Source organism: Mesocricetus auratus, unplaced genomic scaffold (assembly GCF_017639785.1).
Source record: "Mesocricetus auratus isolate SY011 unplaced genomic scaffold, BCM_Maur_2.0 Super-Scaffold_100014, whole genome shotgun sequence".
NCBI lineage: Eukaryota > Metazoa > Chordata > Mammalia > Rodentia > Cricetidae > Mesocricetus > Mesocricetus auratus.
The window spans coordinates 38,731,788-38,749,394 of NW_024429197.1; the positions used below are offsets into that span (position 1 = coordinate 38,731,788).

At 44.6% G+C, this 17,607-nt stretch overlaps 1 protein-coding gene across 2 annotated transcripts in view; it reads left to right on the plus strand.

Annotated features, from left to right (window-relative positions):
• Jak1 (Janus kinase 1) overlaps positions 1-17,607 on the plus strand; it is a 115,445-nt gene that overhangs the window by 82,260 nt on the left and 15,578 nt on the right. For both annotated transcript variants that reach the window (XM_040757107.1, XM_005086635.4), the window contains 7 exons: positions 50-203; positions 2,102-2,265; positions 3,583-3,922; positions 5,739-5,924; positions 9,510-9,667; positions 12,101-12,224; positions 13,882-14,068. In XM_040757107.1, the coding sequence (XP_040613041.1) occupies positions 50-203; positions 2,102-2,265; positions 3,583-3,922; positions 5,739-5,924; positions 9,510-9,667; positions 12,101-12,224; positions 13,882-14,068 (1,313 nt within the window). The remainder of the gene's footprint in view (positions 1-49; positions 204-2,101; positions 2,266-3,582; positions 3,923-5,738; positions 5,925-9,509; positions 9,668-12,100; positions 12,225-13,881; positions 14,069-17,607) is intronic.

The window sequence follows — 17,607 nt, forward strand, 5'->3', positions numbered from 1 at the left end:
GTCCAGGGACTTTTCTGCCACAGTTGACATTATTCTTGCTGTCTTTTAGGTTCTACTTTACCAACTGGCATGGAACCAATGACAATGAGCAGTCTGTATGGCGGCATTCTCCAAAGAAGCAGAAAAATGGATATGAAAAGAAAAAGGTTCCAGAAGCAACCCCACTCCTTGATGCTAGTTCACTGGAGTATTTGTTTGCGCAGGTAGGAAGCTTGAGGCCTGTAGTTTGTGGGGAGAGTGAGACCAGGTGGGGCTCACAGTCCCCGTGCAGCTGTGCTTGGTGGCACTTTATGGCCTGTTCTGTGATATTCTTGCCCAGGTGATTGGGAAAGGCAGGTAACTGGGGAAGGAGTTGGCTCCCAGCTATGGGTTTTCCAGACTTACAACTTTTCTTTGCCCTATTTCCTGCTCCTTCATTGGCTTCAATTCAATTCATTTATGTAACACATTATTTACTGGATGTTTGTGTCTTGTTTGTTTTATGCTGTTATATTTGCCAAGACACTGGGTATTTGGATGAAAAGACATGGTTTCTGTGTGCACCATTGTATTCTCAAGCTAGAAAATAAGAAACAGTAGTTTGTAAATGATACATAGATACTGCATAAGAAATCATGAGGGCAGCCCTTTAAAGGCTCATGCTATGAATTGAGGTCAGCCTGGGCTTCTCGGTGAGAATCTGTCTTAAAGGAACAGACTTTAGTGACAGAGAGAAGTGCCCTGATGTCATCCCTGCTTTAGAACCCCACTTTCCAGAAGTCAGCATCTCAGCATAGAGTTCCTTGAGGTAGTTATAAAGAGTGTTCACAGACAGTTACAGCTTCTCCCTTCTCTTCCCAAGATCCCAGCTTCAGATTTTTTGTGCTCCTCAAGCATTATTGGTGTAGGTTCTTGTTTCCTTCAAAACTTTGTGGAACTGGCCAGTGGCCTTTCTTTACCTGAAAGAAAAAAGTTCTATATGAACAAAAGGTTACTGCAACACCCCACCCAGTCCCCAGCAAAAGAAAACAAAAGCATGAGACTGAAGTGCTCTCGGAGAAAGCGTCTCCCTAGAAACCGCTCTCCCAGACCCGCCTTCACCCAGGCAGAGTAACTGGGATGTCCATCTCCTCAAAGTGGGAATACCTAGCAGAGAGTTGGTGCAGCTACTACAGCGTTAAGGAAAGGTGCTCTGGAATCATGGTCAGGGCCACTCTTCTATTTGAATTTGCTTTTCTGAATCATCCAACGTTAGTGATTCCTATTTTTCTTCTTCAGAATGGACCCTCCATGAAGTCAGAAGCTTCTCCATTGCTAAGTCTCTAGTGCCTAGGAGAATACCTTGCCCATTATTCAGTTCCTTCCCTATCAGGGAAGGCTGTTGTGAGGACTAAGATGAAGTAAAATAGCGGCTCACGTGTCTAGCAGGGAGGCTAGGGTTAGTGAGTGTGAGTCTGTACTGGCTCGTTGCTCTGAACAAGGCTGGTTATGGGTACTGGTTTTTAGTCTTGTTTTATATTTTGTTTTTAAAGTCCCCATTGGTTTGTGGAATGTGATACCCTTCTCCCATCTGTGAGATAGTATATTCTGGTGACATTTTTCTGTACTGAAAATAACATGTGTGAAACAAACTAATGGATTGTGGTAATGATGCACTGTGGAATGTGACTCCTTACCCTTTTCCCAAACCCCCATCTGAAAAGGAGCTGGTGCCCTGCCAACTCCATACACACAGTCCCTATTCTAGGCTGGATAATACATGTTGATGAAATTAATCCTATTGACCAGTGCCATTTGTCTTGCTCTGATACAGTTCAGACCTATACACTGCGTATAGGCATTGTTTATGTATTAAGCCCCATAATGGGGCTTTGTGAATTTGTGTTCTTCACCAGCACCTTGACAAGTACTCAATAAATACTCACTAAATCAATAAATGAAGTGATCTAGGGAGAACATATGCTTTGTACCCCGCTTTAGTGGAAACAGCCTTGATATTGGAAACACGCTGATTCCTTTCCTTGCTGTATGGCATTTTGACCATCTTGATCCTTTCGAGATCAGCATGAGTGGCTCCTGAAGCTTAGGTGGTGGCTCATTTTTTCTCTTCTCTGCTCCCAAGGGACAGTATGATTTGATCAAATGTCTGGCTCCCATTCGGGACCCCAAGACGGAGCAGGATGGACATGACATTGAGAATGAGTGCCTGGGGATGGCTGTTCTGGCCATCTCACACTATGCCATGATGAAGAAGATGCAGTTGCCAGAACTTCCCAAAGACATCAGGTAAGCTTCCTGCTAGCCTCAGTGGCTAGTGGGGATGTGTTACTGATTTGGGATGTTAGTTTTGAAGCACGGTCTTGCTTTATGTAGTCCAGGCTGACCTCAAACTCATGAGTTACCAATCTCAGCCTCCCAAGCACTGATATTACAGGCATGTTCCACCTCCCCAAGCTGTAATATTATTTTACATGTGTTCATATTTCTTGTTTAACTGCTGCAGCGTTTTTCTGACCTCTCTCTGCATGATTCAAATCTTTGAATATTTGTACAAAGTAGCATACTTAAAATTGTGGCCTTTTTTTTTTTTTTTTTTTAGTGCTAGCCAGTAATCTCAGAACTATGAACTAGAGTGAAGAGTCTAGGCATATGAGTGATCTGCATGCCCTCCATGCTTCTTGTCTTTCCCACGGTGGCATTACTGTCTGTCATTTGTAGCCTGTACTCAGTGATCCAGGAGCTGGTACTTCTCATGTGAGGGATAGTCAGTTATTAGTTACAGAAAATTGTATTAAGATGTGGTTTGAGATTAATATTTAGTCTATGTAATTTCAGCCCATCTGTGAAATTGAATTGCCTTTCCACTCACCAATGAGCCATAAAAGAATCCCAGCCAGGCATGGTGGTACATGCCTTTACTTACAGTACTTGGGAGGCAGGAGCAGAGGCAGGCAGATCTGAGTTTGAGGGCAGCCTGGTCTGTATAGCAAGTTTCAGGATAGCCAAGCCTGCATAGTGAGACACTGTTTACAATAAAATTAGAAACAAAAAAGAAAAAGACCATCTCATTTTAAGAGCTATTTGTAAGAGATAGAACTCAATGATGGAGTCTCTTGCCCACCATGTATGAGCCCTTAGGTTCATTCTAAGTACCACAAAAGAGGGCTAAACCCTCAGATATACCCTCCAATATGAAGGGAGGGTTCTTTGTGACTGTATTGTTTATGATAGTGGTATACATTCATGAGGTTACTTCTGTTTCTCTTTTTTATAATTTATCTTTATTATGTATACACTGGTATTTTCCCTGCATGTATGACTGTGTGAGGGTGTTGGATCCCCTAGGAATGGAGTTACAGACAATTGTGAGCCACCATATGGGTACTGGGAATTGAACTACGGTCCTCTGGAAGAGCAGACTTAACCACTGAACAATCTTTCCAGCCTGTGTCTATCTCTTTGTAATTGTTTACGTCTGTGATCCTCTTGTACTAGATCCTGTTTTCTCACTTGCCTACATATACAAGGAACATCATAGAGGCATATTTCTAATCATTTCTTGCTTACTTGTATTTTTTTTTAAAGTTTTTTATTTTCTTTTAGCTACAAGCGGTATATCCCAGAAACATTGAATAAATCCATCAGACAGAGGAACCTTCTTACCAGACTGAGAATAAATAACGTTTTCAAGGATTTCCTGAAGGAATTTAACAACAAGACCATCTGTGACAGTAGTGTGTCCACACATGACCTGAAGGTGAAATACCTGGCTACCTTGGAAACTTTGACAAAACATTATGGAGCTGAAATATTTGAGACGTCTATGCTACTGATTTCATCAGAAAATGAATTGAGTCGGTCCCATTCGAATGACAGTGGCAACGTTCTCTATGAAGTCATGGTGACTGGAAATCTTGGAATCCAGTGGCGGCAGAAACCAAATGTAAGTGGCTCTGGATGTGTAATGAAGAGAAGATCCTATGTCACTGGAGTGTGCCATTGAGCTTGTCAGAATCACCTGTTTGCATGACCTCACCCCATAGGCTAAATGCAAACACCTCGGCTGGAGGGCATGTATTACTCATCCCTCACATCAAAACTGTGGCACAGTTGAGGCAAGAGCTGAACCTCGGCAGGCTTTCAGCGCCACCAAATAGATAATTGCCTTTGTGTTATGAAACTTCATGGAGGTGTTTGTTTTGTTGTACTGGGGGCTGAATCAAGGGCCTAGAGCATGCTTCACACCCCTCCCCAACATTTACTTGTCATTGCAGTACTGGGATCAAATCTAGGGCTTTACATGTTTAGGCAGGTGCTCTACTGTTGAACTATATACGAAGCTGTTTGTCTTTGCCAAATGAGGTAATAACATGAGTTTAAACCTAAGGAAACATGCTCAAATTCCAGTTCCACTCCTTATGGTTATGTGGTCTTAGGGTTATTGTACCCATCAGGGTGCAGAGGACTCATCTGTTAAGGGAAATTCTCATCTGTTAAGTTGTCCCTTAGTACCTGGAGGCAGGTATTGTCTCATGATTCTGTGCTTGTACCAAAATCTGTGGGTGCTCATGTCTCATAGATACAGTATTTTTATGCAACCTATACATAGCTTTCTGTATGCACTTGTTATATGTGCCTTATAATACCTAACATTATGTAAATGCTACATAAATAGATAACACTGGACTGCATAGGGAACATGACAAAAGAATGCATGTGGGTACAGACACAGCATTACAGGCCTGGCATTTGGCCATTGGCTCTTCAGTCTGTGCACAAAGACTTGGTGAATGTAAAACCCATGAAATCAATGGGCTGGCTGCAGTTACAGTTGTTGAGAGAACTAAATGGCATGTGGGCACAGAACCTGACTGATAATAACTATTGACTGAATTACTTTAGCTGCATAGTTATCAGTGCAAGTAATAACATTAAATGTAAGATTTTATTTTCTCCCCCTGCCTTATTTTCATGTTAAAATAATAATACCAAATTGCCAAAGGGCTTTCTGCATAGTAAAGTATAAGACATGTGGCCTAATCTCATGAAGATTAAAAGGTGATATTTTATGTCTGGGGAAATGATGACTCAGAGATGATCTGACTAGTTAAGTAGCTGGCACAGACAGGAAATTAATGTGGAATCTCTTCTGCAGAGCTCATGCTAATCAGCTAGATAAACTCATGCGTGTGTGTGTCAGCTATTGAAATATGGGCTCATATCTCTTGAAAAGTCTCACTATTATAAAGTCAAAACATTGGTAGCAGGAGGAACTTGGATTTTTCCCATTCACGCTTGGGAAGATCTGTTCTCTGCCTGGGCTGAAGCACACCGTCAGTCTAGAAGTGAGGAGGCCTGTGGTTGGTGCATGTACATCATGTCCTCTCTGGCATCAACATGCACATTGTAACTCGTGTAAGGACTTTCATCCTGGTGCCCATTAAGCACACCGTCAGTCTAGAAGTGAGGAGGCCTGTGGCTGGTGCATGTATGTACATCATGTCCTCTCTAGCATCAACATGTACATTGTAACTCGTGTAAAGACTTTCATCCTGGTGCCCATTAAGGATGTTTGGAGAATGAAATCCCAGGGTTCTGATAGGGCTCCATCATTTGTTTTTAAAGTTCTCTGACTTTAGGCATGCTGACTTTCTCTTCCGTGGGCCTTGGCCCTGTTCAAAATTGCTTGAAGCACTGACCTTTTACCAACAGAAGATAAGAAAACTAACTAAATCCTGTCATTTTTGTTATCTTATCAGGTTGTTCCTGTTGAAAAGGAAAAAAATAAACTGAAGCGGAAAAAACTGGAATATAAACACAAGAAGGATGAGGAGAAAAACAAACTCCGGGAAGATTGGAACAATTTTTCCTATTTCCCCGAAATCACCCACATTGTAATAAAGGAGTCTGTAGTCAGCATTAACAAGCAGGACAATAAAAACATGGTAAGCCTGCTCAGGAGCTGCTCAGTCTGGATGTGCTGATGAGAGAGAAAGACGCTGCTGAAGATGGTTCTGTGGCACATGACCTCTAGAGTTCCTTCCCCAATTAAAGGTCTGGTGATGGTTCCTTTTAAGCCAGATGCCCCATTGCCAGGCTCTGTCAGTATCTGCTTCAGAGTTATGCTGGCACATCCCAGTACTGTGCTTGGTTCTTACAAATGTCCATCTGCTTTAGCGTTTTTAACCACCCAAAGACATTTCAATGTCAACATTTACTTTATAAAAATAAGTGAACAGTGGGCCAGAGAGATGGCTCAGCTGTTAAGAGCAAATGCTATTGTTTCCAAAGACCCCAGTTTGGACCCCAGCATTCATGTCCTGTAACTCAAAACTAGCTCTAGGAAATCTGATGCCTTTTTTTTCTGGTCTCTATTGGAAACTGTACACTTATGGCACACACACACACACACACACACACACACACACACACACACACACACGGTAGATATGAAGGAAAAGGAGTTAAATCCACCCTTTCTTTATTGTACCACGTGGGCAGAGATGCACAGAGGTCTGCCCTGGTCAAAGCCTGCTGTGTGATGGTGCTACCCTGGGGCTGGTACCTGAGTTCTTGCCTTAGATTGCGTCTGTCAATCTAATACCTCCCAGTCCTCACCTCCCTAGAGAGTGTCTTCCTCTCAGGAGTCTCCTAAGAGCTAATCCTCTGCACAAGTAGACCCATTCCCAAGCCCAGGAAATACCAACTTCCCACCTTGTCAGCACACTAAGACGAGGGGCAGTAGGGGGTAAGGGGACGGGGCTCTACAAGGACCAAGGTCCCTATCCACCGTGCTCATGCACTAGAACCCCATGGCAGAACTGGAGCCAACACCTGACCTCTTTGCCCTTTATTTGCTTTTCTGTCTTTGTGCTGTCTGGGCCACTCTTGTGTATCATAGTTCTGTTTATTACTGTAGACTTGTCCATGTCCAATCTATCTCATACTGTTAACCATAAATTCATCTCTGAGCTGGGTGGGTCATCTGAGATGAAATGGTGGGAAGCCACACTTGGCACATGATTAGACTTCAGGCGAGTGGCAGGCCACAGGACAGCCCCATCAGGGTGTCAGGCACACCCATGGACTCAGGCCAATTTGGCAGGGAAAGTGGTAACTCTGCCAAATAGACATGTTTTTGTTGTGGGAAGTCACCCCTGATATCATGTGTTGAGGACAAGCTAGTGTGGCAGGCATGTGTACAGAGTGAAGGGTGTCAGCATCAGAGAGATAGCTTGTTTTCCCTAAAACGATGTCAGAAAGATAATGCACAACTCAAAGGAAGAGCCCGGTGAAGCCGCTCAGGCTGCAGGGTCTCACACACACTCATCTCTAGAGGCTGCCTTTCTGACAGTCTTTTGGAAAGTACACTGACAGCAGATGCAGAACCGTGAGAGTATTCCTGTGGGTCTCTGCTTAGGAACCAAGGAACATGTTTTCCAGAAACCATGTGAGATGCAGATGTGGCTTATAAGTAGGAGTTCAGTTCAGTATTTACAGTGTCAGAATACTGCAAACACCCTAGGTATACAAATAGAAGTCTGGGAAAATGATCAGTTCACCCAAGTAGTGGGATATTACATAACCAAACTGTTAAAAACAACAACAACAAAAGCTCTATAGATGGAATAAAAACAGAATGTAAATATTGATCTATAAGCTAGTACTGATTTCCTTTACCAAGTTTTGGGAGGTTAGCATGTGTGTGTACATGCCCTCAGAACAAATGTTCCATCTTCACAGCCATTAGTTTGTAGTAAGATTGTGAGTGGCTTTCGTTTTCTTAGTCTGCCTTCCTCTTTTTCAAACATTAGAACAAGTAGCTTTATCAGGAAAAACAATGTAGTTAAGGTGAATGGCTGGTGAGATGGTTCAGCAGGTATAGACACTTGGCCACCAAGCCTGATGACCTGAGTTCAATCCCCAGGAACCACATACATGTAGGAGAGAACTGACTCCAGAAAGCTGACCTCTGACCTCCACATGTGCGCTGAGGCATGCATGTGTTCATACACACTCATATGCATTCACACACAATAAATCTAATAAAAAATTAAAAAGTAAATAGAGAAATAGAAATGTTGAGAGATGTTGGGAAAATGAGAAAAGGAGGGAGAAGCGTGTTATCGATACCTCTCCTCGGTTTGTAGGTTGTGGGAAAGAAGAGCCTGTGTTGTTGAGTCTTAGAACAATGGTTCTCAACCTGTGGGTCACAGCCCCTTTTGGGGGTCAGACAACCCTTTCACAGGGGTCACCTAAGACCATGTGCATATCAGATATTTACATTATGATTCATAACAGTAGCAAAATTATAGTTACAAAGTAGCAGTGAAAGTAATTTTATGGTTGGGGTCACTACAGCATTAGGAACTGTATTAAAGGGTCACAGCGTTAGGGGGGTTAGGAACCACTACTTTAGAAGAACTGGAAGACGTCAGCTCAGTTTCAAATGGGGACCCTGAAACTGCAGTGGAGAGCCATAGGGACTTGTACTGTACTTCATATTGAGAAAATGACGGGATTTGTCTGAGGCTGTCTGGCTGCAAGCCATACTTTCTGCCAGGTAATTCCTTTGGGCTTCTAATTACCATCCCTCAAAAAAATCTGAGGTGCGGGTGGTGGGAACAGCAGGTCAGTGGTTGGGTTACTCAGTGTGGGCAGCCTTGTAAGGTGACAGCAGAGGAAGAGATGCAGTAAGTGGGCTTCACATTTTATGAGCAACTCCATTCTGTCTGGCTACCAGTCACATCTGGCAACCAGTTAGTGCCCCCCATATTGAAGGTCAGAGTTCATATTAGGCATCCAGGCCTCTGGTTCTGCCAGGCTACTGTGCTGCAAAGGGATCAATAACCAGGAAAGGCACTTAGAAATACCTATCTCTTGCAAGTTGGTTTTCCTTCACTGACACCAACACTAAGGTTGTGCCAGGCATTTCCTCCACTAAGGACTTGACAAGTGTCAGCTGTTTTAATATCCGAGTCAGCTCTGGTGAGAGTCATCCCTATTTTGCAGAGGCACAAAGGGGTTAAGTAACCGTTAAGGACACACCGATCCTTGGTTAAACAATTTGAAATTGCCACGTGTTGGCCATTTTGACCTATAAAAACGGGGAGTTGACTATGCTCGAGTCCAGTAGCAGGTGGAGGTGCCGTGACATGCAGAAGCGTGCTGCACAGCCTGTGATCCGCTGCTCTGCCCTCCTCTCACCTGAGAACAGTCTTGCTCTCTGGCCCTCCACTCTTCAAATGGGCGGCGCTGGGCTGCTGGTCTTTCACGAAAGCAGAATGGCAGCAAGTTGCCAAGTCTTGTTTGGTTGTCACTTCTCCCTGTGTCTCCCACACACCTCTCATGCTGCTCAGGTTTCTGTTGGCAGGAAACTAAGGTGGCTTGGTATGCCAGGTGGGACCTGCTTCAGCCAGCTGTCTCCCTACTCTAGAGTATTTGAAATTTGCTTTCTCAAGGTATCTGCAGGTAAGCTCCAGCCATATCAGAATAGTGCTATAACTGTGGTCTGTCTCCTTTCTCACCAGGAACTGAAGCTCTCTTCTCACGAGGAGGCCTTGTCCTTTGTGTCCCTGGTAGATGGCTACTTCCGGCTCACAGCAGATGCCCACCATTTCCTCTGCACCGATGTGGCTCCCCCACTGATTGTCCACAATATACAGAATGGCTGTCACGGTCCAATCTGGTTAGTTCTAGAATGCTCTGTTACCTTTGGTGTGAAAAGAGCCCAGGTTTTAGAAGTAGAAAGTCTAGTCCCCTTAGCTCCACATGTGCCAGTTGTTGAGACGGGCAGTTGGCCAGTGGCTAGCACGTGGAGGCACCTTCTTTGCTCACAGTGCTCACTGATTTTTCTTTCATCAGCTCTTCCTGTCATTTCCTGCCATACTCCTTACAGCATGCCCTAACTACTCTCTTAATTTGCTTTCTGCTTCTCGTAGTTTAACCCTTTCACTTCTGCATAGCCAATTCCCACCACCCTGTCCAATACTGAGCACTTCAAGGGAGACAGGATGCAGATCTTTAAATCTTAGGAATTATCTTCACCTGTATTCCATGTGACATGCTTTCTCTGAGGTTGTAATGACTTTGCTAAACCAAAGACAAGTGATAAATGGGTGTTTATTGGGGAACAGTTACTCAGTAAAATACAAAGAACCACGGGAGCATTTCCCTGCCCTTCCTACTATATTGACTGACCCACCAGAAAGACCGAGAGAGGGAAAGCCAAACAAACCTCAAGCTTCCCTCCTTCCCTCCACCTGAAGCCACACCCAAAAGGGTGTGGCCACCTTTGCAGGTTCACAGACCAGATGCCTACATTTCTCCTTCCTTCTCTTCTTGGTTACCTGAGAGATGAGTAGTTTGATGGTGTGTGGTCACTGGCCAGGAGAGGCTCACAAGCACATGAAGAATTGCAGAGCAAGGAGCTGGCCACCCTAAAAGCATCTTTCTCTGGTATTCCAGTTTCAGTTACGCCTCCAGACACTGTCACTGGCTTTTCCTGATGTGTGGAATACCCTTCTTCTAGGGCAGTGGTTTTTAAGCTTCCTAATGCTGCAACCCTTTAATATAGTTCCTCACCTGTGGTGACCCCAACCATGAAATTATTTTATTGCTACTTCATAACTGTAATTTTGCTACTGTTACAATCAAAATGTAAATATCTGATATGCAGATTATCTGATAATGTAAACCCCCCCAAATGGATCACGATCTACAGATAAAGAACCAGTGCTGTAGGGTCTCCATAGCCCTCCCTCCCTCCCTGCCTCCCTCCCTGCCTCCCTCTCTGCCTCCCTCCCTTCCTCCCTCCCTCCCTCCGTATTAGCTACTACCTTGTCTGAGAAGTCTTTTCTAATCACCTTATATAAAGTGACAACATTCTGTGCCCTCCCTGCTCCTCTTCCCTGAATACTGTGTTCTGATTTGCTTTCCTTCAATGGTGTTCATTACCTCCTTACCGCCAATGTTTAGTTTTATGTTCATGGTTTGACTTGTCTCTCTTCCCAGAGAATGAGCCTCCTAAAGGCAGGACCATGTCTGCATTGCTTACTTCTATTTCAGCATACACAGCAAGGACACTGAGCATGAAGGAATAATTGTTGCATGTTTGTGGGAGGCTGAAATCTACTACTTGGAGTAGGTAGCTTTCAAATTGGATTAAGCATTGAAGAGTCAATGATGGCTTGCCATGTCTAAAAGAGGAGACAAGGTGTATGTTCAGATGAGGGATCAACATAAGTGAGGGTATAGAGAGATCAGTGATCATATGGCACAGCGTCTCTGCTTTTCTTCTCCTTTTTCTTTTCTGCATGTGCGAGGGGGTTGATTTCCAAGGCAGAGTTTCTCTGTGTAGTTCTGGTGTCCTGAAACTCACTCTGTAGACCAGGCTGGCCTTGAACTACCTCTGCCTCCTGAGTGCTGGGATTAAAGGTGTGTGATACCAGTGACTGCCGAGTGTCTGCTTTTCTGAAGCACACTGAGCACACCAGGCCTCTTTGACCAACACTAGTCAGTGTGCTTACCAGGCACTGGTAACCATTTAGCCAGTGCACCGGGGAATACAAAGGAGTATAAGGCATGTTCTCCTCTAATGCTCTTTTACACATCACTGAGGTATTTATTCAGCTTGTTACTGATTAAGCACTTACTCTGAGTGAGGCCGGTTGTGGTCACTGAGGACACAGCAGTAAACAGAGTGGCTCCAAATGCCCTCCTCAACAAAGCCTTTTCCAGTTAGAATGAGGGGCTGTAGAGAGTCCGGCATGGGACTCCTGCTTCTGTAGCCTCGGCAGCTTTTACTCACCAGTATTAGGGGACACTCTTTTGGTGAGACACAGAGACAGTGTCTTTGGAGAACTTGGGGACAATCAAGCAGAACTCTGTGTGTTGGAGTGTGTTGGGGGGCAGTAGGCCACTTCTTTTCTAGGCATTGGGAACTCGGGGTATCTCAAGTTCCTCCATATCATCACCTGCTTCATGCATGTCAGAGAGGACTTTAGCATCCTGGCAGGTAAAGATATGGGACTGGAAGCTTGCACTAGTGCAGGCAAGTGGATGTCCGGGAGTTGAAGTGCTGTGATGTGAACCTTTGTCTCTTGCCCACTTCTCTCTCCAGCACAGAATATGCCATCAATAAGCTGCGACAAGAAGGGAGTGAGGAGGGGATGTATGTGCTGAGGTGGAGCTGCACTGACTTTGACAACATCCTCATGACCGTCACCTGCTTTGAAAAGTCTGAGGTCAGTCAGGGTGCGGATGTGGGCCAAGAGATGGAGCCACAAGATATCTGTTCCTTGCCACCCAGCCCAGGAGCTATGGTGGAGAACACCTGGGTCTGTGAGCACGTCCCTGGTAGTCTGGCAAGAATATCCTGCCTTATAGGACACTCATAGCCAAGACATGTATCCTTCCTTGTGGCCAGTCCTCCCTCCCTCTCTCCCTCTTCTCTCTCTCCTTTTCTTCTCCCTCCCTCCTGCTTTCTAACTCTTTACCTTCCCTTCTACCTTCTCTTGGAAGAAGGGCTATAGTCTTGGAAGGTGGAACATGACCAGAAAATTGCCTCGCATCAGGCTCATGTGAACTTGATTATAACTATCTAGAGTGGCTTACTTTACACCCAATGGTGTAGACGAGTGTCAAAAAGCCACCTCATCCACATGGCCTGTTTCCCCCAGCAATAGCTTTGGTCATTTTAACATAAATTGCTATTCCAAGATGTGTACTACATAAGCATCCAGATATGGCTTCAAACCAAGAATGAAGTGAGAGAAAGGAAGACCACGTATGGTTTTAAGATTGCTTACTCAGCCGGGCATTGGTGGCACATGCTTTTAATACCAGCACTTGGGAGGCAGAGGCAGGCAGATCTCTGTGAGTTCGAGACCAGCCTGGTCTACTGAGTGAGTTCCAGGACAGCCACCAAAACAATACAGAGAAACCCTGTCTCGGAAAAACAAACAAACAAACAAAAAAAGATTGCTTACTCATGATCCCTCGAGTGCCTTTGCTAGTCATGCAGCTTTTTTGAATGTTAGTGAAATATGCTAGAGGATAGTGAGGGTGAGATTTTGTTTGTTTTGGGTTTGGGGTTTTGTTGTTTTTTTGAAACAGGGTTTCTATGTAGCCCTCACTGTCCTGGAACTTGCCCTGTGGACCAGATTGGCCTTAAACTTGGGAGAATGGTGGCCTCTAACTCCTAAGTGCTGGAATTAAAGATATGTGTACCACCATATCATGCCTGGTGAGGACAGTGAGTTTTACAGTGTTACTCAGACACTGACAAGCTCATTCTACCTTAAGAGGCGGAGCTATCTTACATAGACATCCATTCTATCAAACTTTCTTCGGCGATCAGTGAGTAAATGAAAGCAGGTATCCTGAGCCCCAGTCAGTCCCAAGGTCCTGCTGTTCAGGAAAACCCCTGGAACTTTATCCAGGACACTTGGCAGCACTGAGTTCCTTATGTGACTTCCTCCTTCCACTCTAGCCACTCATTTTTCTAGTCTAGGTGAGCCTCACTAATTCCTGGTACACGATGTAGACCAACACTGTAAAACACACATACCCATTTAGGGATCAGCTTTCAACAATTCATATTCTAAAAAGTGTCAAGTTGTTTTTTTTAAATACACAACAGTCCTATGACATTTTATGGCCTTCACCTTACAGATCCTTTCTGTTAAGATGTAATGACACTTCTGCAGCTGTAAGATCTTCGTATGTTGATGTAGTGACTCCCTTTATCGGTGCCTTTTTCTGGCACTGTTCATTATTGACTTACTGGTTGCTTAATTGTTGGTGGAGTTTATTTGGGGATATTTTTAGACTTTCTCAGTGCCTCCTAACATTAACATTGCTCAACCCCATTCTAAACAGAGTTGTTTTTCTGAATGGCAGGTGTTGGGTGGCCAGAAGCAGTTCAAGAACTTTCAGATTGAGGTGCAGAAGGGCCGCTACAGCTTGCATGGCTCTGTAGACCACTTCCCCAGCCTGAGAGACCTCATGAACCACCTTAAGAAGCAGATACTGCGCACAGACAACATAAGCTTTGTACTGAAGCGCTGCTGTCAACCGAAGCCCCGAGGTTTGTCTCTGCTACAGCGAGTCTGTGTCCCTCTGAGATGCTCTTTGCCACTTGTGATGCTTTACCCGTGTGGACCAAAGGATGCTGTCTAGGTTAAAGAAACTGTGATCCTACATGTTCTTCTTTGAGCTCTGTTGCAAGTCTGTCCCCATGTAAAGTTTCATCTCTAGTGAAGCGGTTCTCATCCTATAGGTTGCCACCCCTTGGGGGGTTGAATGACCCTTTCATAGAGGTCGAGTATCAGATATCCTGTATGTCAGAGATTTATATTATGATTCATAAAAGTAGCAAAATTACAGTTACAAAGTAGCAATAAAATATTTTTATGATTGGGGGTCACCACAACATGAGGAACTGTGTTAAAGGCTCACAGTATTAGGAAGGTTGAGAACCACTGTTCTAGTGCCAGTGTTATCTGTAGAACAGACACACATCTCTCCTCACCACCCCAGTGAGATTGCAGAAAAGAGAGTGCTTGGGATTAATTGGCAGGGATTTCTTTGTTCTTTGAGTGAGGTGGCTTGAAAGCTCACCAGTCTTCGGTTCATGATCAGACAAATGTTCCTGGCATGTCTGTGGGTCATAGAACCGTGTTAAGTGGGAAGATGCAGACCCTGATCTCTGAGGTTATATAGCCTAGTGCAGAAAATGTTACAGGTCACTGAGACTACCTCAATAGTCAATGGATGACAGATATCATACCCTTGAGTGAAAAGAAATAGTTAAAATCTCTGAGTCATGAGGCATGGCAGTGAAGCTAAGTAGTGTCTGGTGGTGAGAAGGAGGAGTCAGGAAAAGGCCTGTCCAGTGTGGTTGCGGGTATGCATGGAACAGTGTGGCAGGCCAGGGTAGGTGCTGCAGAAAGCTTCTAGAGGGCCGCTGGGAAGCAGAGAAGGAAAGAGGGAGAAATGGGACTAAGGAGAGCGGACTTGGGTTATAGGAGGCCTTGGCTGCCACACCAAGGAGCTGGGAGCTTTTCCTGCAAGCACAGGGCCAGATAGAAGGATCAGGAATTAAAACCCAGGCAAAGCAAGGGGCCAGGAACTCACCTGTTTTTGGTTAGATTCTGAGAGTAGTATGACTCCCTGCCTCACAATGTAAGGTGACATATGTGAAATTTCAGAATGTGAAAGTGTGCTTTGGGGGTTATCGGGGCAAGGGCTCTCTTGCAAAATGAGATAGATGAGTCATGGTAAATTGGTTGGTAGTCGGGACTAACCCAAATGATAGATCCTCATATGTTGGGGTTTTGTTTCTCCACTCCAAAATGCTGCTTTGCCTTTGCTAGATCCATCCTTGGAAGTCTCAGGCCTTGAAGAGGATGTGGCTCATGAGCTCTTGACACTAGCCTTGGAGAAGGCTCTTAGGGAATACCTTGTTCTTAAAGGGAATTACCGTTGAGTCATCAGGAAGGATAGAAAGTGCCTGGGCTCTTTTTCTGGAATTGCTAGAGACTGAACCCAGGGCCTCATGTACACAAGTCAAGAGCCTGTCATTTAGCTGAGCTGCACTTCCAGCCCAGACTTTAAGTTCGCAATGTGTGAATTAGATTTTAGTCTCAGCAAAAGGCGAGTTCCTGAATTTAGTGAAAGAGGAAGGACTTGTGTTCTTGTTTATCAGATAGGTTACCTGCCAGCCTTTGTTTTTATGCTAGATGATGTGCCACAAAGGGCAAAAACACATCTGCCTCTTTCTTACCCCTGAGACCTCAGAGCTCCTTAGGGCATTGAAGCCCAATAGTCCCATTTATTCATATGACCTTCCTTCTGGATGTTAAAACAGATCTTACTTCCCTAGGGATCATGGTCCATGGGAGAACACAGCATCCACAAGAATGGAGAAGGCTGGAGACTAGGATGTGCTTTCCTTGTAGGGTTCCTTTGTAGAGTTCTGATGTAGATATCACCCCGAACAGTATAAATCTGGAAGCTGCGGAGGGAAGAGTGTGGGAACAGAGATGAACAGCTCTTGTGTGACCTCCTGAGGCTCTTCTGAAACTGAGCACTGAGGGTATCTCCTGTTCCTTTTTTCACTTGCTTATGAGCGAGACAAGGTCTGGGTTTCACTCACTTCTCTGAAACTCATGGGAAGTCCAGGATGCACACCGAATCATGTGTAGTACTGTTCGGCAGGTGATAATTTTGGAATAGCTTCCATGCTAGCAGTATCTACTATGTTCCAGGTAGTTTAGTGACTATTCTGTTATTTTTTTCCCACATAGGAAGCTGGTTTCAGGGATATTCAGTGACTTGCCCAAGGCTCCGCAGCTAATGGCATCAGTAGTAGTTATAGTACAGTGTATAATAATAATGGCTACTAACACTCAGTAAGTGTTCAGTCTATGGCCTTACATTGATGTATGCCATTTAATTGTCAGAATAATTCAGGATTCTGTTGTCCCTATTGCACTTGGCCACACCTTAATTGGAGGAAGAGAGGAGATTTGAACATACACTGTCTCACTGATTTTTTTTTCCTCTCTGTTCCATCTATGTACACTTTGTAGAGGGGTGGGTACCATAGCGAACCAACTCTATGGAATGAGAGAAAGGCTGAGAGAACCCATTGTGGAACTTCCTCATGTTGGTTTCCAGAGCCTCTGTTTTCTTGCTTCTGCCACCTGCAAATTGAAGAAGTGTTGAAATCAGGAAAGTGTGACACAACAGTCTCATTTCAGGTGGCTTAGTTTCTTTGCTCTCCTAACTGTAGGGTTTCCAGAGCCAGATACCTTGATGTGGGTTTCATACTGGAACATGCAACTCTTCGTGTGATAAAGCTAGGGGAAAGACAGCAGGCCCGCCAGAAGCATATCATAGACATGTGGTTAGGCTTGGTTAGGTCCAGTGCCCAGCTCCCCTCTCCATGGAACCTTCTGCATCCTCCTCAGTATAGGCATGCATGATGCTCATTTCCACTCAGTTGTTCCTTGTGGAGGACAGCGCATTCTGATGCACAAGGCTGGAACATTCTGGTGAGAGACAAGGATGGTGGGTAATCATGACAGTTGCTACAGGGGTGGAGCCTTTGCTACATACTCAAGGAAGCTCTTCTGGACATGGTCTCATCTGTCCAGCTTACCAACCTGAGGAGGGCAGTTTTCTTATACAAAACATGTTCATGGTGGTTAAATATGCCCCTCCCCAAGGTGCACACCCAGATAAGCAAGCCATGAGCCAGTCTAGACCCATGCTTCTCTGTAATTCCCTCGTGTCACCAGTCAAATAGCCTCATTGCATTTGACACCTTTCCTTCCACAGACAGCTGTATGTGACTTGTTTAACTGTATTTTACCAAGGAATAGGAGCACCAGCTTCTGGCACTTAGACTGCACCTCAGGTCCCTGAGCGCGTTGTGAATCCTTCCTCTCTGGCTTAGGGAGCCCTGTAAAGGTTATGTTATTGATTCTCTTTGAGCCTTTCTTCTGATTTGGAGGTCAGACAAGGATGCTGGCAATTCCTGCCTCTTGTACACCGCATAGAGAAAACAGAAAAAGTGAGACTGTAAATAGAAAAATCAGGATCCCTACTTTAAGGGAGAAG